Source organism: Tiliqua scincoides, chromosome 3, assembly GCF_035046505.1.
Source record: "Tiliqua scincoides isolate rTilSci1 chromosome 3, rTilSci1.hap2, whole genome shotgun sequence".
NCBI classification, from domain to species: Eukaryota; Metazoa; Chordata; class Lepidosauria; order Squamata; family Scincidae; genus Tiliqua; species Tiliqua scincoides.
This window is the reverse complement of record NC_089823.1, coordinates 152,089,001-152,106,275: the sequence shown is the minus strand read 5'-3', so window position 1 is coordinate 152,106,275 and position 17,275 is coordinate 152,089,001. Positions and strand designations below refer to the sequence as shown.

Genomic DNA, 17,275 nt, shown 5'->3' with positions numbered 1-17,275 from the left:
TCCAGACCTTCCTATCTAACTAGCTTATTTCTCTGTAATCAGTATTTTCTTGGCAAGGATAAATTTCACTGGAATGTTCCTATGAGACGACAATATTTCGAAGGTTATTGCTAAAATAAAGCTACCATGGATCTTGATTTTGGGTTCTTCTTTACATGAGCAGTGAGTTCCAAGATGTGTTAGCCACACGGCCCAATCCTACTACTGCAGCAGCAGGAGTGTTGAGCCAGAGGAGGTTGCTTTATGGCAGTTGCAAAGTAGCCTCTGCTGGCGAATGCTGCAGGCCCGCTGGCAGGGAGGCCAGAGTGGCCTCCCATGCACCAGTGGATGACAGAATACTTGCCAGGCCAGGTAAGACCAGAACAGGCAAGGCGGAACATAGTGGAGAAACCAGAGAGGAGGGTGGATTCAGTGGCAGCAGCACATGCTGAATCCTGAGCCCCTTCCTGGGCCTGATCTGCCTGCACAGATCAACTCAAACTTGTGCCAGTGATCAAGCTGGTGCAGGTCCAAATTGACCCATAGCAGCTGCTGAGGCTTAGCCTGGGCAATCTTACCTTTTCTCCTTTTTGTCCAGGGAGTCCCTATTAAAAAAATAAAATAAAATAAATACCTATGTTTTGTATATGTATGCAAAACATACAGAATTTCCAGTGGTGGTAGAAAATGCCAAAAAGAGGCATGAACAGAATGTAGATGTTAGTACAAGTACTTACTGGCTGCCCTTTAGGACCAGCTGGGCCCTAAAAGGGGAGGGAAGAGAACAGGAAACAAGCAAAAAAAGTTACAAATAAACAAAATGAGCAATATGACAAATACGGCAATGCATGTAACCTGAGATAAAACGCTGGTGTACCAAAAAAGAAATAGAGACAGGCTGAAACTTGTGATTATTTCAGATCCTTCAGGCAGCACACCATAGTTGGACCCTACATCCTCTACATGTAGGTTGTGAGAAACAGTGCTGACAGCTGGTTGCTGCAGGCTCTAGAGCAACGCCTTGCACTGGGCCCTCCCATGGCATCCTTTAGCACCCTTTAATAACTCACTGAGTACAAACACACCATCAGTGCTGAAGGTCCAGGGGTTAGCCTAGCTAGGTAGGACCTTGGCCAGTGCTTGACCAACCCCTGATGCCTGACCCTGCTGGGAAAGTCCATCAATAGTTCAATAGACTACATTTCTTTGCTGCCTGCCCGGGACTATAAAAACAAGGCTTTATCAAGCATCTGGCAGGCTACAACACATGGCTGGTGGGCTGTCTATTCAACACAAAACAATAGTGAACATAAGGTAGATTAACAGAGTAAAAGGAAGCAGTGTGATGATTAATTTGAGCAATGGAGCTAAATCAGAATCCCATAGGCTTTATGCCAAATCAAGCAAAAGCTTGCCAGACCACAGGCCTCCAGTATTTGATAGATTGTAGGGTGGGATTATTTCATTAATTCAGAGAGGAAGAGAAGTACGTAGTATATCCTGTGGTTCACTCTGTTTTAGACAGAGGGTAAAACTCTGGCTACACTGAAAGCAAAGGCATAACTCTAGCAGAACCAGGAATTCAACCATATACTGAAATAAGATACTTTGTTAGACCATGCCAAGACACACAGGGTGGCAGCAGAATTAACAAGGTAGAGAGAATTTATGGACCAGGTATCAATTATGTCAAAGTGAGTCCAGTTACAAGCAAGGTACGTTAAATGGCCTGCATCTAGCTATTACTAACTGCACTTTCCAAGTTACTGTCTTGAATAATTTTGTGAACAGTTGATTTTCAAAACCTTGTGGGTTTCGTGACAAAAATTTATGGTAATATGGTGTGTGTGTATATATATAGAGGGGGAGAGAGAGATCATGAAAATATATATTCTAACACAACTTCTCATTGATCCAACTGATTTGTCTAAATTATCTGCACATTTTTCCCCAACCCAATTCTTCTCGCGATGTGTTGAAAGCACACATTCACAATTTTCTATAAAGTATATGCTAATTCCATAAACCAATTTACACGTTACTCTTACAGTTAAAAAAAAATCTGCCTAAAGGCCAAAATAGGGCCCAATGTGGGTGTGTGTGTACTTGTGTGTACTTTTAAAAAATTAATAATGTACAGAGAGTACCTTGAAACCTAGCAAAGCAATGGTGGGAGTAAGGAGGCTTTTATGCTTTGCTTCTCCACAATTTAGATCCCAATTATGCATTTTTTTAAAAACAAAAACACTTTCTATTGGTTTTCATTGACCTACAACTAACAACCCTTACCTAGGAGTGAATCACACTGATATTAGTGAGATTACAAGACTGTAATAAGGTCAAAAGTAAAACTCCCATTGTTTCTTGTGGCTGTAGGTTGCTCCAGTGTGACTTAATCCTGTGTGCTTTTATGGCTTAATACAGGAGCTATGGCTTAATACAGGAGCCATAAAAAGAAATAGTAAGTGCTAGAAATAGTAAATGCAAGTTAAGGTCATGAAGGTAACTGCATTCACTGTAACTAATGAATGGGACTACAGTATATGCAAATTCAGTCATCAAAACACACACACCATGGGTTGATTTGCATGTGCATATTCATCTGATAACTGCAACATGAAGTGACACCACAGCAGTAGCGTAGCTAATGATCATGTAGCCCAGTGCCAAACTCAAAATGATGCCCTGGAAGTGATGTCACAACCAGAAGTTAAGTCACATCCAGGCTTTTAAAAAAGTGAAAATTGGGGAACAAACTGCCTTCTCCTCCCAGAAACTCGCCACCCACTTGCACTGCTACCATCCCTAGTCAGTGGCATAGCTAATGCATCTACCTGCTACCTTGGGTCAAAGATTTTGTAGCCTCCCCCATGACAAAATTAAATTTAATTAAGTAAATTAAAAGTGTTCCCCTTATTGGCTAGAGATTGGCTGTGCTGGGCTGAAGAGGGATAGTTATTCTCCACCCTGCTAAATATAAGAGGAGCACCACTTGAAAAAGTACCTCTTTACCTAGTTAGCAGGGCAACTGAATTACAATACATGGAAATGAGAGCTGACTCATATTAACACCTTATTGGTTCAATGCTGTATCATATAACATATCATTGGCTCTCAGAAAAATCAGTCTCATAGGTCAGTTTTGAGTTAAGAAAAACCACTTTCTGTTCCATAAGGCAGCTGTGTTTTCATTTTCTGGTTAGTTGGCCATAACTTTTGATAGAATACAGATATTCCAATGAGGTTTGTTTCATTGCATTCTGCACTGTATTACCTTTCCAGTGATATATAACATGATGGTATAATTTGTACAAACCAATTTTTTCACAATTTTGGTTACTAGTTTCAAGCTCAGCTTGTTGCCCCCTAAAGTTTGATGCCTGGTGAAACTGCTACCCCTTGCGCTCCCTTAGCTGCACCACAGATATTTCATAACACTTCACATTATTTCACATCAAACACAGAACTTTCAATGAAGCCAGTAAGGCCAGGCTGTATAGGAATCAAAATGAGACAGGAATGAGAGATGTCAGGGTCCTAAGGTAGGACAATTAGAATTCTGAACTACTGAACTTCAGATGGGAAAGGCAATGTGTAATCCTTCCTCACCTTAAAAAAAACCCACCTTGCAATTTAAAAAAAAATCTCCTAGCCCATGAGAGAGAATTCCAGGTTCTAGCTCAGCTTGCTTCCTGCTAAGCTAATTTTCTTCTTACATGCTGATTTTCTTTACATACCCAGTTTACCCCTGCTAACTGGGTAAGAGGCACTTTTTTTAGTGGGTGCTCTTCTTTTATTTAGTGAGGGGAGAGTAACTGGCCCTCCTCACCCCGGCACTGTCTTTTCTAGTGGCTGTTTGCTGGTGTTCTTTTGCATCCTTTTAGATTGTGAGCCCTTTTGGGACAGGGAGCCATTAGTTGTTTGTTTGATTTTCTCTGTAAACTGCTTTGTGAACTTTCTGTTGAAAAGCGGTATATAAATACTGTTAACAACAACAATAACAAATAGGGAAGCATTAAAAAAGATGTATGTAGTTTGAAGTGGTACAATCCCTCTGCTGCATATGTGCACCAGGGGAAAGGGTTGTGCAGAAATGGCAAAAGTCACCCAATTGTGCAATAGCACTGTGCTGTTTTCTAGTAAATAAATGTAATTTATAAATTTGCCTACACATATCACTTTTCACTGCTTTTCCAAGCTACTAGCTACAGAAATGAAGGTCAATTCCAGGTCCATGCTTGTATTTTTTTTTTTTTTTAAATGGACCACCCAAATCCTCCCTGCCTTCCTGTCCCATCATAGGCTTGAAAGCCTAGACACAAGATACAATAAGAATCCCATGTAAATGCAGACCAAGGTCTTATTACCATTTCCCCCTTCTGTCCTGGTTGCCCCTGAAATTAAAAAAAAAAAAGTGTTTCAAGTGTTGTCATTTCAATGACAAGTATAAGCGCTATTTTAAAACTCTTTATTTCCGTAACAATCCCAGTAATTTTCTACAAAGCACCATTAAGTGGCCTTGCAGTTTATGGTGTTCAACATTTGTCCACATTTTGTGACCACAGAGTTTCCTTCCATACTGATTTTATAATTCACTGGTAATTAAATATGTGTAACTACTTCATGCACTAAGATCAGAAATAATTTCTTAGAGAAGAAAGCATGTGTTATCATCAGGAAAAACAAATTCTTTTCTTTAGAACACAAAAGACCACTGCTCACTCTGCTGTGCAAGGATTGTTTTAAACAGAATATTTGCTGTGTGGGTAATGGATGATGAAGCACAGTAGCTAAGCTAGTGGTATGCTGAGATAGTCATATAGCTTAGTGCAGCCATTTTCAACCACTGTGCCGTGGTACACTGGTGAGCCGCGGATTGGTCTGCAGGTGTGCTGTGGGAGTTTGGGGGAAGATCACTGGTTAGCAGAGCCACTGTGGGATGCAAGCTCCTGCCAGCAGTGCACTGTGCCTTGCCAATTGTCAGAAAACAGATGGTGTGCCTTGACAATTTTAACACCTTGTCAGTGTGCTGAGAGATGAAAAAGGTTGAAAATTGCTGGCTTAGTTACTGGGAGACTGAGGGCACAATCCTAATCTGCAATTGCACTGGCAGAACGGAAGCGCTGGCGCAACTGTAGGTACACTGGTGGAGTGGTGCTGTAACCATCCGGTGCACCATGGGAGCCAGTGCAAATCCCTCCCGGGCGCTGGGCTGGCGCAACTTGGGAGAAGTGCTGAGCCAACACAGGAAGCCTGGCGCAAGAACCATTTCAAGGGTGTGCCGGAGGCATGCTGCAGAGCAGAGCACCAGAGCCATATCCAAACTCCTGTTCCCCAGGCAGACGCCCCCCCAGATGCTGACGGTCACTGTACCACTGATGGAGGTGGTGCAGATTCAAGGAGACCCATAGGGGTCAATGCAAGGGCCTACAGCAGGGAAAACACACAGCAGTCACAGACCAGCTCAGCCACTGTCCCGGCCAGACAAGGTTAGGATATGGCCCAACTCTGGCAACCAATCACGATGCACCTGCCTCCTCATAAAAGCCCTGCCCCAGGGCCTACACTCCCTAAGAGAACTGGGTGCATGGCCTGGGGCTATGTCACCCTGTCCTCTCAGGTGAGGACTTAGGTGGTGGGGAGCACTCCTTGCACATACCAACACAGAAACACAAACACCTCACTTAGGGACTGGGTGCTAACCATGTCTGTCTGTTCAGTTCCTCTCTTTGCAGGTTTCTTCCAACAGACCTTCCAGCCAGGTAAGTGGTGGGGGGGGGGCTGGCTTAGGTGATGGGGAGCACTCCTTGCACACAAACACCTCACCCAGGCACTGGAAGTGGGCTTGCACACACAACAGATGCTGACTGACCAGACTGCTCACTGTGTCTGTCCATTTGTCCAGTTCCTCTCTCTCTGCAGGCGTCCTCCAACAGACCCTCCAGCCAGGTAAGCAGTGGGGGGGCACTGCAACCCTGCCCCACACAGCAGCAATATAAGGGGGATGTCCAGGCTGCTGTCCTAGCTGCTGCAGCCCCCCATGAACAGCAGGCTGGTGGGTTTGCAGCTCCCCCCCCCCCAATAATTTGCCAAACCTAGCCCAGCAACTGTTGGCTGTGAGCAGATGCCTCCCATTCCCCATCAGGGCTAGCCAAGGGAGCCTGCCCTGGAGGATAGTTTACAGGGGCTGACAGGTGAGTAGAGTGCTGCTGCCACAGCTGCAGGGGCCTCTGCTGCTCACGTGGGCACACTCTTGTGTGTTCTCTCTCTCTCTCTCTCTCTCTCTCTGCAGGCTGCTGCCCCACCGGGAAGGATGCTGCCAGGCTGGAGGCCTCTAGGTCTGAAGGGGGCTGCTACCATGGCTGCTCAGGCTGCAGGCTCTTCTGCTGCTTGCTCTTTCTCTTTCTCCCTGCAGGATGCTCCCCCACCGGGAAGGATGCTGCCAGGCTGGTCTCCAGGTCTGAAGGGGGCTGCTGCCATGGCTGTTCAGACTGACAGAGGTCTCCAGGTCCAGGTTCCTATGGAACCCTGCTGGCACAGGTCCAATCCAGTTTGCACAAGCACACCGCACACAGTGTCCCCAAGCACACAGTCCCACCTGAAATAAAATGATCAACACAGCTCCACAAGTCCAGTCCCATGTCTGCCCACCCCAACACCAGTCACAAGGGGGCAGCATGGATGGGAGCTGCAAGGCCTGCCCGTACAAGAACCCCCTTAGGACAAGGGTGGCCAGCTCTACCCACCAATCAAGTGCTCTGGCTGGGGGAGGGGGAGGTTGGCCCACCTTTGCAGCAAGTGGTTGCTGGCCACTTGCCCAGGCAAGGGCTGTCATGCCACCCTGCCATGCTGGGCTGCAATGTTCCACTGGTGTACAGGCAACAATGGGCAGCTGTGCAGCAACCATGGCGCACCTGTTGCCCCTTGGCACAATGACGTCATCTTTGCGTGCCAAAGGGACTCTGGCGGAAAATGGCTGTGTGCCTGACACACCACAGGGCCTGGACCCCAGAGAAAGCTGCTTCCCAGCCATGCCGTGCTTGTGGGTGGCAGCCTGCACATGGCCAGGAGCAGCACCCTGCACGTGCCCGTACCTGCACCCCAGTGCTGCGCCCCTGCTGGGGCCATGATGCGAGTGTGTGAGACCCCTGTCAGCTGCCTGCCCCAGCACCTGTGCAAAGGTGCTGACATGGAGGCAGCAGTGACAGCAGCCCTAGGGAGCATATGCCATCTCCATCTCCTCCAGATGCCCGGAGGCCCAGGACAACCTGCTGGGGTGTGTGGTGGGAGTGGGTGGTGGGCCTGCTGACTGTCCATGCCACCCTCCTGCAGTCCTCCTGGTGGTGGCACAACTGATCACTAGGGACGCCTGGGCTCAGTCGCCTGATAGGCACTGTGCAGGCATGCCCTGGTTGCTAGGGACACCCAAGCTTGGTGGCCTGGTGGGCACTACGCAGGCATGCCCCAGACACTGTGCCTCCCCATTCCCTGTGTGCCTTTTCCCTTTTCGGTGTTTACGCCAGCCAACTGCCCCAGCACTTTTGGATGCAGTACAATTGCTGCCTCTGGATACGGCCTACACTATGCCAGCACACCTAGGTCACTGCCTTTGGGGTAAGTTAGGATTGCGCTGTGAGCTGTTAATCAGGACTTCCCTAGTTCAAATCTCACCTTTGCCATGAACTCACTGGGTGGTCTTAGGACACCTCTCAACCTCTGCTGCCCAGCTGCAATATAGGAATAATACTCCTTACCTTGCAGGGTTGATATGTTACATCAACCCTGCAAGGTATCATATCATCACATCATATGATGATGTTACATCATATGTACTGTTATGCTAGGGTGTAATAGGTGATGTTATGAGAGGGTGAAGCAAACCCTTCTGTAAGGTTCAGAAGGAAAGCCTATGCAGTTTTCCTGCAGGAAGAACATATACTGGAGTTTCCATTAATGCCAAAAATCCATAAAGTCCAAATGTACTAGAGTAAATTAAGGTGCTCATGCGCAACACAAATAGGACGAGTTTGTAACAGAGCAGCAAATGTCTGTTGCTTCTGAAGACTGTTAAATCAACATTGATTAAATGGAAGATTCATTGTATATCTTGCTATACTTACAAGCTTTCAAGAATTTGAGCGTTTTAATTCAACATATTGCAGATGAAAAAAGTCACTAATGAAGCAACGTAAGCAGCTTAACTTTGATTTTTTGTTGTGTTTAATCTTTAAGGCAAGATTTGTGGAATTCTGCACACTGTTGCTGTTACAAACGCAATTGTCAAACATTCCTAATAAATCATTTTGAAATAAACATTCTTGATATCTTGAAATTTGAGAAGTACTGGACCATAAGACCAAGAGCAAGACCAAAAACTAGAGAGAAAAAGTTTCACTTACTGGTTTGCCATCTAAACCAATTGGGCCCTGGAATTAAGAAGGGGAAAAAAGGAAATAAGGAATGTCCTTAAACAAGCAAACCATTAAGAGGATGTTTTTGCCCACCTATGAAATCTGCAGCAGAGTTTAGATAGAACATACAAAACATTAAAAATAGATGTGTAAAGGCCACAAAGAATATTACAGCCCATTGTTAGAACTTCTACTCTATATTATGGCATGAAGGAAACCGATAAGCTATGGACCCCTCAGTGTGAGCAGGGTAGTTCCACTCTCTCTCAAAATGCTACTGAGATCCAGAAGTGTTTAAGCAGGAGATGCAGCCTTTTATGCAGTTACACAAGCCTGAATAGCAAAAGATAGCAATACTGATAGATCAGCTTTATTTGCAAGTCCTTTGAGCTTTCTTCTGGGAAAGTCAGTTATAACACGATATTTGCATATCTAAAATCTATCAAAAGCTAATGAGACAATAGAAAGGCTGACTGAGGAGAAAGTTTTTTTTAATATTAAGGCAATTTAACTGTTTTTGTTTAGATTCACATTTATGCCTAAACAATAATGCTCTTGCAATATTTTACAGTTTGGCTGCCTTCTATCCACTATAAAGTAGAAAAAGGCAAGTATGGAACATCAGTAAACCATTAAAATACATGCTCATATATATCCGTATTAATGATTCCTTGAATGATTCCTTGAATCATTAATAATCTTTAATCTCAGTTATAGAATTTGCTTTTTATCTTTTTTTCATTGACTGAATTGGAAGTTAACTCAAATTATTCTGCATTTTTATAGTTTGATGTTGCAATGTTTATAAGCTGAATTATTTGTGAAAAAAATGGCAGGACCAAGATTGTTATATGATACTTACATATTTAGCAAAAATGAAATCACAAAATGAAACAGTAAAATCTCTTCTATGATGTAATCCCAAACCAGCCATTTTTAGTACAGATGCACTGAGAGGTGTTTAGCTTTAGTTGAAAATATATCATTTGTACATACAGTATATATTAACAGTGCCACTTACTGGAAACCCAGGAAAACCTCTTGTTCCAGGCTGTCCCTGAATAGAATGAAGTGGAAAAAGAGATTAGAAGAAACAGACGAAGCAGTAACGTGCTCATTCCACGAGGCATCTTGATTTTCTACTTTCCATCATTTGCTCGATGAAAATAGGTACACTTGTTTTACACGACCAGAAGGATTATTTCCTGGCAGTATACAGAGGACAAGTAGCATAAGATTAAGTAATTTCTTTGGTATTGGAAAGCTTAGCACTGTTCACTAAAAATATGCTTTAGTTCTCTAAAGTATATGAATCAGTACATTCAGACAACACATTCATGTATAATTTAATTATCCACAGATTTTTCACCAACGGTTTTATCTCAATGCGATGGGAAGGGCCCTTTAAATTGAAGGAAAAAGTCATTTAACAATAGCCTCCTTAATGTGAAAGAGGGCAGCTGACTGACAATCCATCAGTCACTCTCTCTCCAGGCCCTTAGAACTGCTTCACTCTGAGACAAGTGACCCCTCCCTTCCCTGAGCATGTGAAAGAATACTAAATGGCAGTGATGATCACCTCATCCATTCTTCTCCCCTGGGCTGCAGCTCATGGTGAAGGGAGGGGTCACTCAGTCAAATACCGAGACTCAACCTGTATTTCTTTTTTACTCAGGCATACAAATCTGTACACTTCTAGTGAATCACTGAAGCATAGTCTCCCAAAGTAGTTATTGTTCTGAGTTACTCCAGGTGCTTCCACTTAAGAACATGTTTACAAGCTGTACAAATGATAGACATCCTAGGACACAGGTTCCCAAAATGTGAGCTGTGGCTCCCTGGGGAGCAGTCTTGCGCCACTGCCCCCCCCCCCAGCAGAGTGCCTGGGGCAGATGACCCTCAGGCTCTGCACGAGTTACAGCTCTGCTCTCATGTTCTTTACAAATGATAGACATCCTAGGGCACAGATTCCCAAACTGTGAGCTGCGACTCCCTGGGAAGCAGTCTTGCACTGCTCCTCCTTAGCAGATGACCTTTAGGCTCTGCTCTAGTTACAGCTCTGCTCTCATGTTCTTTACCCTGGTGCTCACACTCCTTCTCATGGTACCTATGTACACTTCACCACAACTACATGGGATTCTATTAACACCTGCCAAGGAGAGGGGATCCCTTGTGTCTTTTGTTGACTGTGAACTTAAAAGATTGGTCTCAAATTCACCTTCTACAGAATCCTACCTATGCAGTCTGTCACATTCTTTATGAATGGTAGGAAGACTTTTATTCTTGAATCAGATTGTTCCACTGCCTATGAAATATCCTGCCACCAGCATTGCATTGAACTCCTGATCTCTTGTTCAGAATATCCATTTTTTCTGTAAAGTTTGTGTTATATGGTCCAATTCAACCGGGAGATGTTGAGGTTCCAAGATCCTCTTTTCCAGGGCCACCAATGAGTCGATCACCCCTCTCTTTTGTCTCAGGTAGTGATTAGAGATATTATGTAAATATCTATAAGTGTAGGTGGGTTTTCTGTAGGCCTAATGTCCTACAGCCCAATCTTATGCATGTCTACTCAGAAGTAAGTCCCATTAGAGTTAATGGGGCTTACTCCCAGGAAAGTGTGGATAGGATTGGGCTGCTAATGTGCAATCTTCCTTGCAACTAAACCAACACATCCAGAAGTGGTAATTTTCCCTCCTTCCCCTTTTCCCTAGAAAACTTTATTGCTGGGTGTATGCTGTTAGGGTGTTGCAAAAATAGATTTAATTCAGTCTCCCCTTCTCCCCAAATTGCAAAGATGTCATCTACATATCTGAACCACCCTATTGGTTTGCATTCTGCCATACTCAAAGCTGTAGCTTCAAACATCTCCATATAAAGTTCCCAACCACAGGGCTTAAGGATTACCCATGGCCACACCATCAATCTGTTCATAGTAGTGTTGGTTCCATGAAAAATAGGTTGAGGTCAGACAATGATGGAATGGTTCCACAATATTCACAGGGAATATTTCTATAACCATCTGCATAACCTCCTTTACTGGGACTTTCATTAACAAAGATTACAAAAATTTGAAAATGCCTACCATAGTTCTGGCAAAATGTTAGGAAATGAAAATCTTCATAGACCATGGCCAATAAGTCCAAACAGTTCTTACTGAAATACTAACAGTACTGACCATGAAAACCTTAGATTATATGTCATCAATACTGTTGTATGGGTCCAGGGAACAACTCAAGATGAAAGAGATTCTGATTGCAAACCTAACCACACTTTTCTGAGAGTAAGCCCCACTGAACAAAATAGGACTTACTTCTGAGTAGACATGGTTAGGATTGTGCCCTCCGAGGCAAATATAACAATTATTTGACTTATAATATTGAATGTGGTAGTTCTGTGTTTGGCAGTGAAACAGGGTTACTTGCAAACAAGACAAGGAGTTCTGCAGCCTCAGAAGACTCCCCAAACATGCAGAAAAAAATAATTCATAAATTAAAAAAGGAGAAAAGCAAATGAATAGCTCAACAAGGATGCAGCCTGAGTGACTTCCAGGACCTATGGAACGTTCAGGACAGTTGAGTCTGTTATACCAGACAACAACCAGAAAATAATGTGGGCAAGAATTGGTTTACTCAAGTCCCTAACAGCTTTTAGAAGCCTATAGGAAAAATTAGAGTTAGGAGGAGATGTGCACAATAAGGTTGAAAGTTCTCTTCCCTGTGCTATATGGCAAGATGTCAGTCAAGTGCAGCAAGTAAAAAAGACTTTTTTTTCCTTTCCTACTCTCCAGTTTTTTCTTCTGTCCATGCTACAGCAATACTCAGATTTGGAGTTGGCTGTTGCCCCTGAACCCAAGTACTTCAGTGTTCTATAGCACAACACAGAAAGATTTCAGGCCTCGAACAGTGCCACAGAGTTCATGTTCCAAGCTGGTTGGAGGTTGCAGCATCTCCAACAAGTATTAGTAAACCTTCCCAACAAGCTTCTGTGGCTGCTCTGATTGCTTCTCAGCCCACTTCACTACCTGCTTTTTCTCAATCAACTGCCAAGAGTCCTTGGGTCTGTGATGGAAACTTGCCATTTAAACCAGTCAACCTGCTGCAAGCTGCAGTGATCGAAGCCTTGGGAGCTGGGCTCACTTCAGTATATAGAAGTAACATGGTGAAATGTAGTACAGGGAACAATCAAGGGGGATGGTGTTCTCTTCCTGAAATAGTATGGTTACATTACACCTGACCATCAGGATATAGGTTTAAATTCAATCTATACAAATAACTGGTGTTGAAGGAACAGGCAGGAAATCAGTGTTCTGCCAGATTCCCAATCCAAGCCTCACTTAGGGAACTTATGCCCACTATAAGCTAATTAGCTCCCCTTTCATTCCCCCAACAATGGCCCCAGTTCTCTACTGCAGTACTACTAGACTCCACCACCAGGGTAGCTTGCCTGTTTAAACTGCAGGAACCCAGTTACAAAGGCAGTAGTCCTTCCAGATACAAGCAAGTCACAGTCCAAGGTCAGATTCCAGGTAAATCAATCAAATTAGTCAGAGTTGCCCAGCCAGTCTCTTCCAACCTGCACTCCTTCTACAACCCACAAACCCTTCCTGCCTCAGGTGCTCCTTATATCCCTAGGGACCTCATTGCCTATAGTAGCTGCAGCTGTGCAGCACACCCTTTGCTGAAAGCCCAGGCCTTAACTCTTAAAGGGGCCACTGCAGACACCACATTCTATCTCCTCGCCAGATCTTCCATGATTCCAATACAATCAGTTTGGTGGAGAAAAACATGGGGTTTCTGATTTCTCCTCAACTTCTTCAGCTACAGCCATTCAGTCTTGTTTTGTGTGAACGATGGGAAATGAAGACGCCTAATCATTACTACAGAAGGGTTTACTCTGGTTTCCAGACAGCTTGTCTCAAGTCTCTGAATCAATTACATGTGTGTTACAACTTCAAGTTCACTCATTAGTCCTTTTCGTCTGTTTGCTATGCCTGGGATCACTTTATAGGAATTCTTTACATTACCGCATCACATTGCCATAAAATGAGACATTGTAATGCTGGTCAATCAGCTGTGTATTGTATACAGAGCATCCAAAGTGATGGTGGTCTTGATCACCCAGACCCATTTGTCTGGCTTTCATATCTCCTCTTTCATTTTATCCATAAGGAAACTGTTGAAGCAGAGATTGTTGCCAGAACAGACCTAAACAAAGATGGTATGGAATGCCAACAGGATGACGGAACAACAAACTCGTACTTCTCATGTCTATTCCCAATAATCCCTTTCTGGAGGTTCCATATGTTTCAACTATACACAGCTAATACTTTCCTATGTATTGTCTTTGTAGCTAATAGTAAAATTTGTCTGCCTAGTGTACCTTTCTGGCTTTCTGAACCTTTCTGAACACTGTGGCCAGTTTTATTTGGAGAAATGGGTCTCACAACTTTGCTATCATGTATTTAATTTTGAAATTCTGGAAAATATTAGTGTTTGGATACACATGTGTGACAACATTGCATATATCTACATTTTTATGGGTTAAAATATATATTAAGAGTAGTAGGGAGTCAATGCTTAAATACTTGATTGGGGTAGTATGACACCAAATGATGTCCATTGCTGTTAAAAACATGATCCTTGAGAATGCAAAGTTGCCTTCTTTGTATAGTCTGTCACTTGATGGAGGACAGTAGGGTCTTGATTAATGAATGGCCTTAGTGGGCTAGTGCCTTTTCCAAATTACTAGCATTTGTGACTTGAGCAAATGTTTTCTGAAGTGGCTTTAATTAATACTGTTGATTTTGTTTTTAATTGTTGTTTGAATTTATATGTTGCAAATGATTTTGGGAGCCCACTTTAAAGGAATGGATACAAATTTAAGTAAGCAAATAAATGATGTTCCATCTGCTCAGGCTATGTGTCTGTACGCATACCAATATGACAAGCACACTGTAAGTCTTCAGTAGCTTCTCTTAACAAGGAAACTGACTCTGTAAAGCTATCTTTAGCACTTCCTACTGCTCAAGGGAGTGGAGACTTCCTTGTTCACTTAATGGATAAAATGTATCTGTATGTCATTGTTGCAGCCTAAAAAGACTTTAGGAGAAGGCAGTTATTCACTGCTTAGCCAGAAACTATCCTTGTGACTTTGGGCATGTTATCTATACAGGTCCAGCCTATTTATACACAGATTTATACACAGATTTAACTCAACATGAATGGCCACTGCAAATGTGCTGATCCCTGGAGAAGGGGAAAAATGCATCCCTTTAAAATCAGTTTTAAAAACTGAACAGTCCTTTAACAATAGCCTCCTTAATGGGGGGGGGGGGGGAGCTGGTTGACAATCCATCAATCCTTCTCTCTCTTTCCTGAAAGAAAGATGATCACTTTGCATTGGTGAAGGGAGAGGCTGAGTGAAGTGCCTTTGTAAGTGCTTGGAGGAGGACTGATTGATGGATTGTCTTCTTAATGACTCTTATCTTACATCACAAAGGTCAGCAAGGCTGTTTTTAAATCACTGGAGCAAAGAAACTTTGTTTTTTAAATTTATTTGCTATAGTGTTGTTGTTGTGTTGTTGTTGTTGTTGTTGTTGTTGTTGTTGTTGTTGTTGTTGTTTGCCATCCACATGAGTGCTTGGAACAGAACCCACGCAAATAATGAAGCTCAACCTGTATTTACATCTTCAGTTTACTTCAAGTGGAATATTATAATTTCTTGTGTATCATTAATGACTGAGAAGTGTTCAGATGAAGGTGATGAAAATTCCAGGTTCATCCCTCTCCCTTTAATATTTAGTGAGGTATAAGATAAACAAACAGAGGCAAAAGAGTTATTGCATTACAGTCAATTTAGTGGCAAATGAACTCCAGAATCTTCAGTAACTTTCTAAGACTGTGCCTATAAATTTTCTACTTCAGACAGGCCATTCTACACCAGCTTGCCTGTCAAGGAACCCCTACACATCTGCTATGGAACCCTTGAACGTCATCAGAGTCTTCTGTGACATACAATTCATGTGGTATACTTGCCAGACCTGTCTAGCCTTATCATTTTCCCCATGTCAACAGACAGTGCAACCTAGAACAATCTTCTGTGGGTTATGTATTGCAGGGGAAGACTGGTAATAGTGGTTAAGTTGTCTCTGAGGAAAGACCATCTGCCACTACTGAACTTTTCATTGAAGAATGCCCAATAAGCTTTTAAGGAACCCTGGGATTCACCAGTATACACTTGGAAAATCATTGGCTCCTACAGAAGGGCTTTCAAAAGTCAGAGAATAAAGAGTAAAATCTTTTTAGTAGTCCCTTGGAGAATGATAGTGGCTATAAAAGAACTTAAATTGCTCCTAAGATCACTTTGTTATACAGAATGCTAGTGTGACCCAAGTATTCTTGCTTTTTTCCTTAAAAAAAAAAAAGTTGCAGTGTTGCATTCAGTCATATTTGCTTTGGCAGCACATATAAAACCACCTGGAGTTGTTGGACAGGAACCAAGGGGACATGATCTGTTATAAATTCAGAGGCCTACCAATCCATAGTTTTCCAAAAGGGCAAGGAAGGACAGGATTTCATTAATAAATCTCTTGACGTTGAGCCCTCTTTGACCACTCCTATAGACAAAGTAGTGCTAAGAAAAGAATAAAAGAGGAAACCTGGAAGGGCTGCAACTTAGCCTCTGATATCTTCTATGGAAGCTGCTAAATTGCTCCTTTTGGCTTTTTGGGCTGAAGACAATAAAAAGGCCAGAGCAAAAGTTCAGCCATTACAGATTCCAAGAAGCATTTAGCTTTCTCTTCCTCATGTTGTTTGTATCAAGTCTGCAAGAATAGAACTCTGGGAACTGCCAGATCATGGAGAGTGTCTGTTTCTGCCATGCTCAGCACGATGCTTTGCTCAAGCCAGCACACCAAAGATAATGTTAAGCAGCTGAAAAACTCTGGATGTGCAAATGCTAACATCATCTTGCCTTTAAAAGACAGTCTGGAAACTATTTGTCATCTCACATCTGTCCAAAGCATGCTGTTATTCCAGTGACCCTCTGTGTGTCTTTGCTATCAAGGTGCTCCTTAACTCTTATCACCAGGTCTCCATTAAAGTAAATCATCATTGCAATTGATTTGGAGAGGGAAAGAAAGCATTTTCTTCCAGTACTGATGATTATGGCAGTATTTCAAGCATAATACATGCCTTATTAAAACCACCATCCTGAAACTATTTGTTCTGAAGTAGTTTCATTCTAAGAGAGCTTAGGATAATATTCTGCAGTGAGTGATCTCAAGGTGAAATGGATGGTTCCTTTTATTGTATAAAAAGGATGTAATACAATTTCTAACTCTCAAAAAAGGAGTAGAAATGGCAGATCAGAAGAGCTTTGTGGGTATATTGTGATGTGATCAGCAATGATCAACCAGAAATTGCTCTGGACAATTTCCCAACCAGAGGCGGAGATAATCGGATTTGTTACACACATGGAAAACACAGTGGAACCCCACTTTACAGTGGGTTCATTTTAAAGTGATGATCAAATCATTTTACAATGGGCTCTCCATAGTAAAACAAGGTTCAATATGATATTGGGTGACATGCGAATGCAAGTATTTGGTAGCAGCCAATAGCAGCATTTTTAGTATCATGGGTGTGTGTACAGAGGAAAGGATATAGCCCAGGGGTTCTCAAACTTTGCAGTGCCACAACCCACCTTGTCCTCTTTGGTGGGTTGCAATGCTCCTGGTGGTGCTGGAGGCCTCTCCTGGCCGGGCAACCCATCCTACAAGCCTTTGCAAGCTTCAGAATGGCCTTCAGAAGCCTCCATAAGCTACTTCCAGTTTTTGGAAAAATAATGTACACTTAAAAATACAGATGCAAGGAGAGTTGGGC

General features: G+C 43.0%; 1 protein-coding gene across 1 annotated transcript in view; it reads right to left on the bottom strand.

The window, feature by feature from the left end:
* Positions 1-17,275, bottom strand: part of COL13A1 (collagen type XIII alpha 1 chain) — a 132,526-nt gene that overhangs the window by 102,657 nt on the left and 12,594 nt on the right. The window contains exons 4-8 of the mRNA XM_066621401.1: positions 9,412-9,447; positions 8,379-8,405; positions 4,347-4,373; positions 717-743; positions 558-584 (exon numbers count right to left, since the gene is read on the bottom strand). Of these exons, the coding sequence (XP_066477498.1) occupies positions 558-584; positions 717-743; positions 4,347-4,373; positions 8,379-8,405; positions 9,412-9,447 (144 nt within the window). The remainder of the gene's footprint in view (positions 1-557; positions 585-716; positions 744-4,346; positions 4,374-8,378; positions 8,406-9,411; positions 9,448-17,275) is intronic.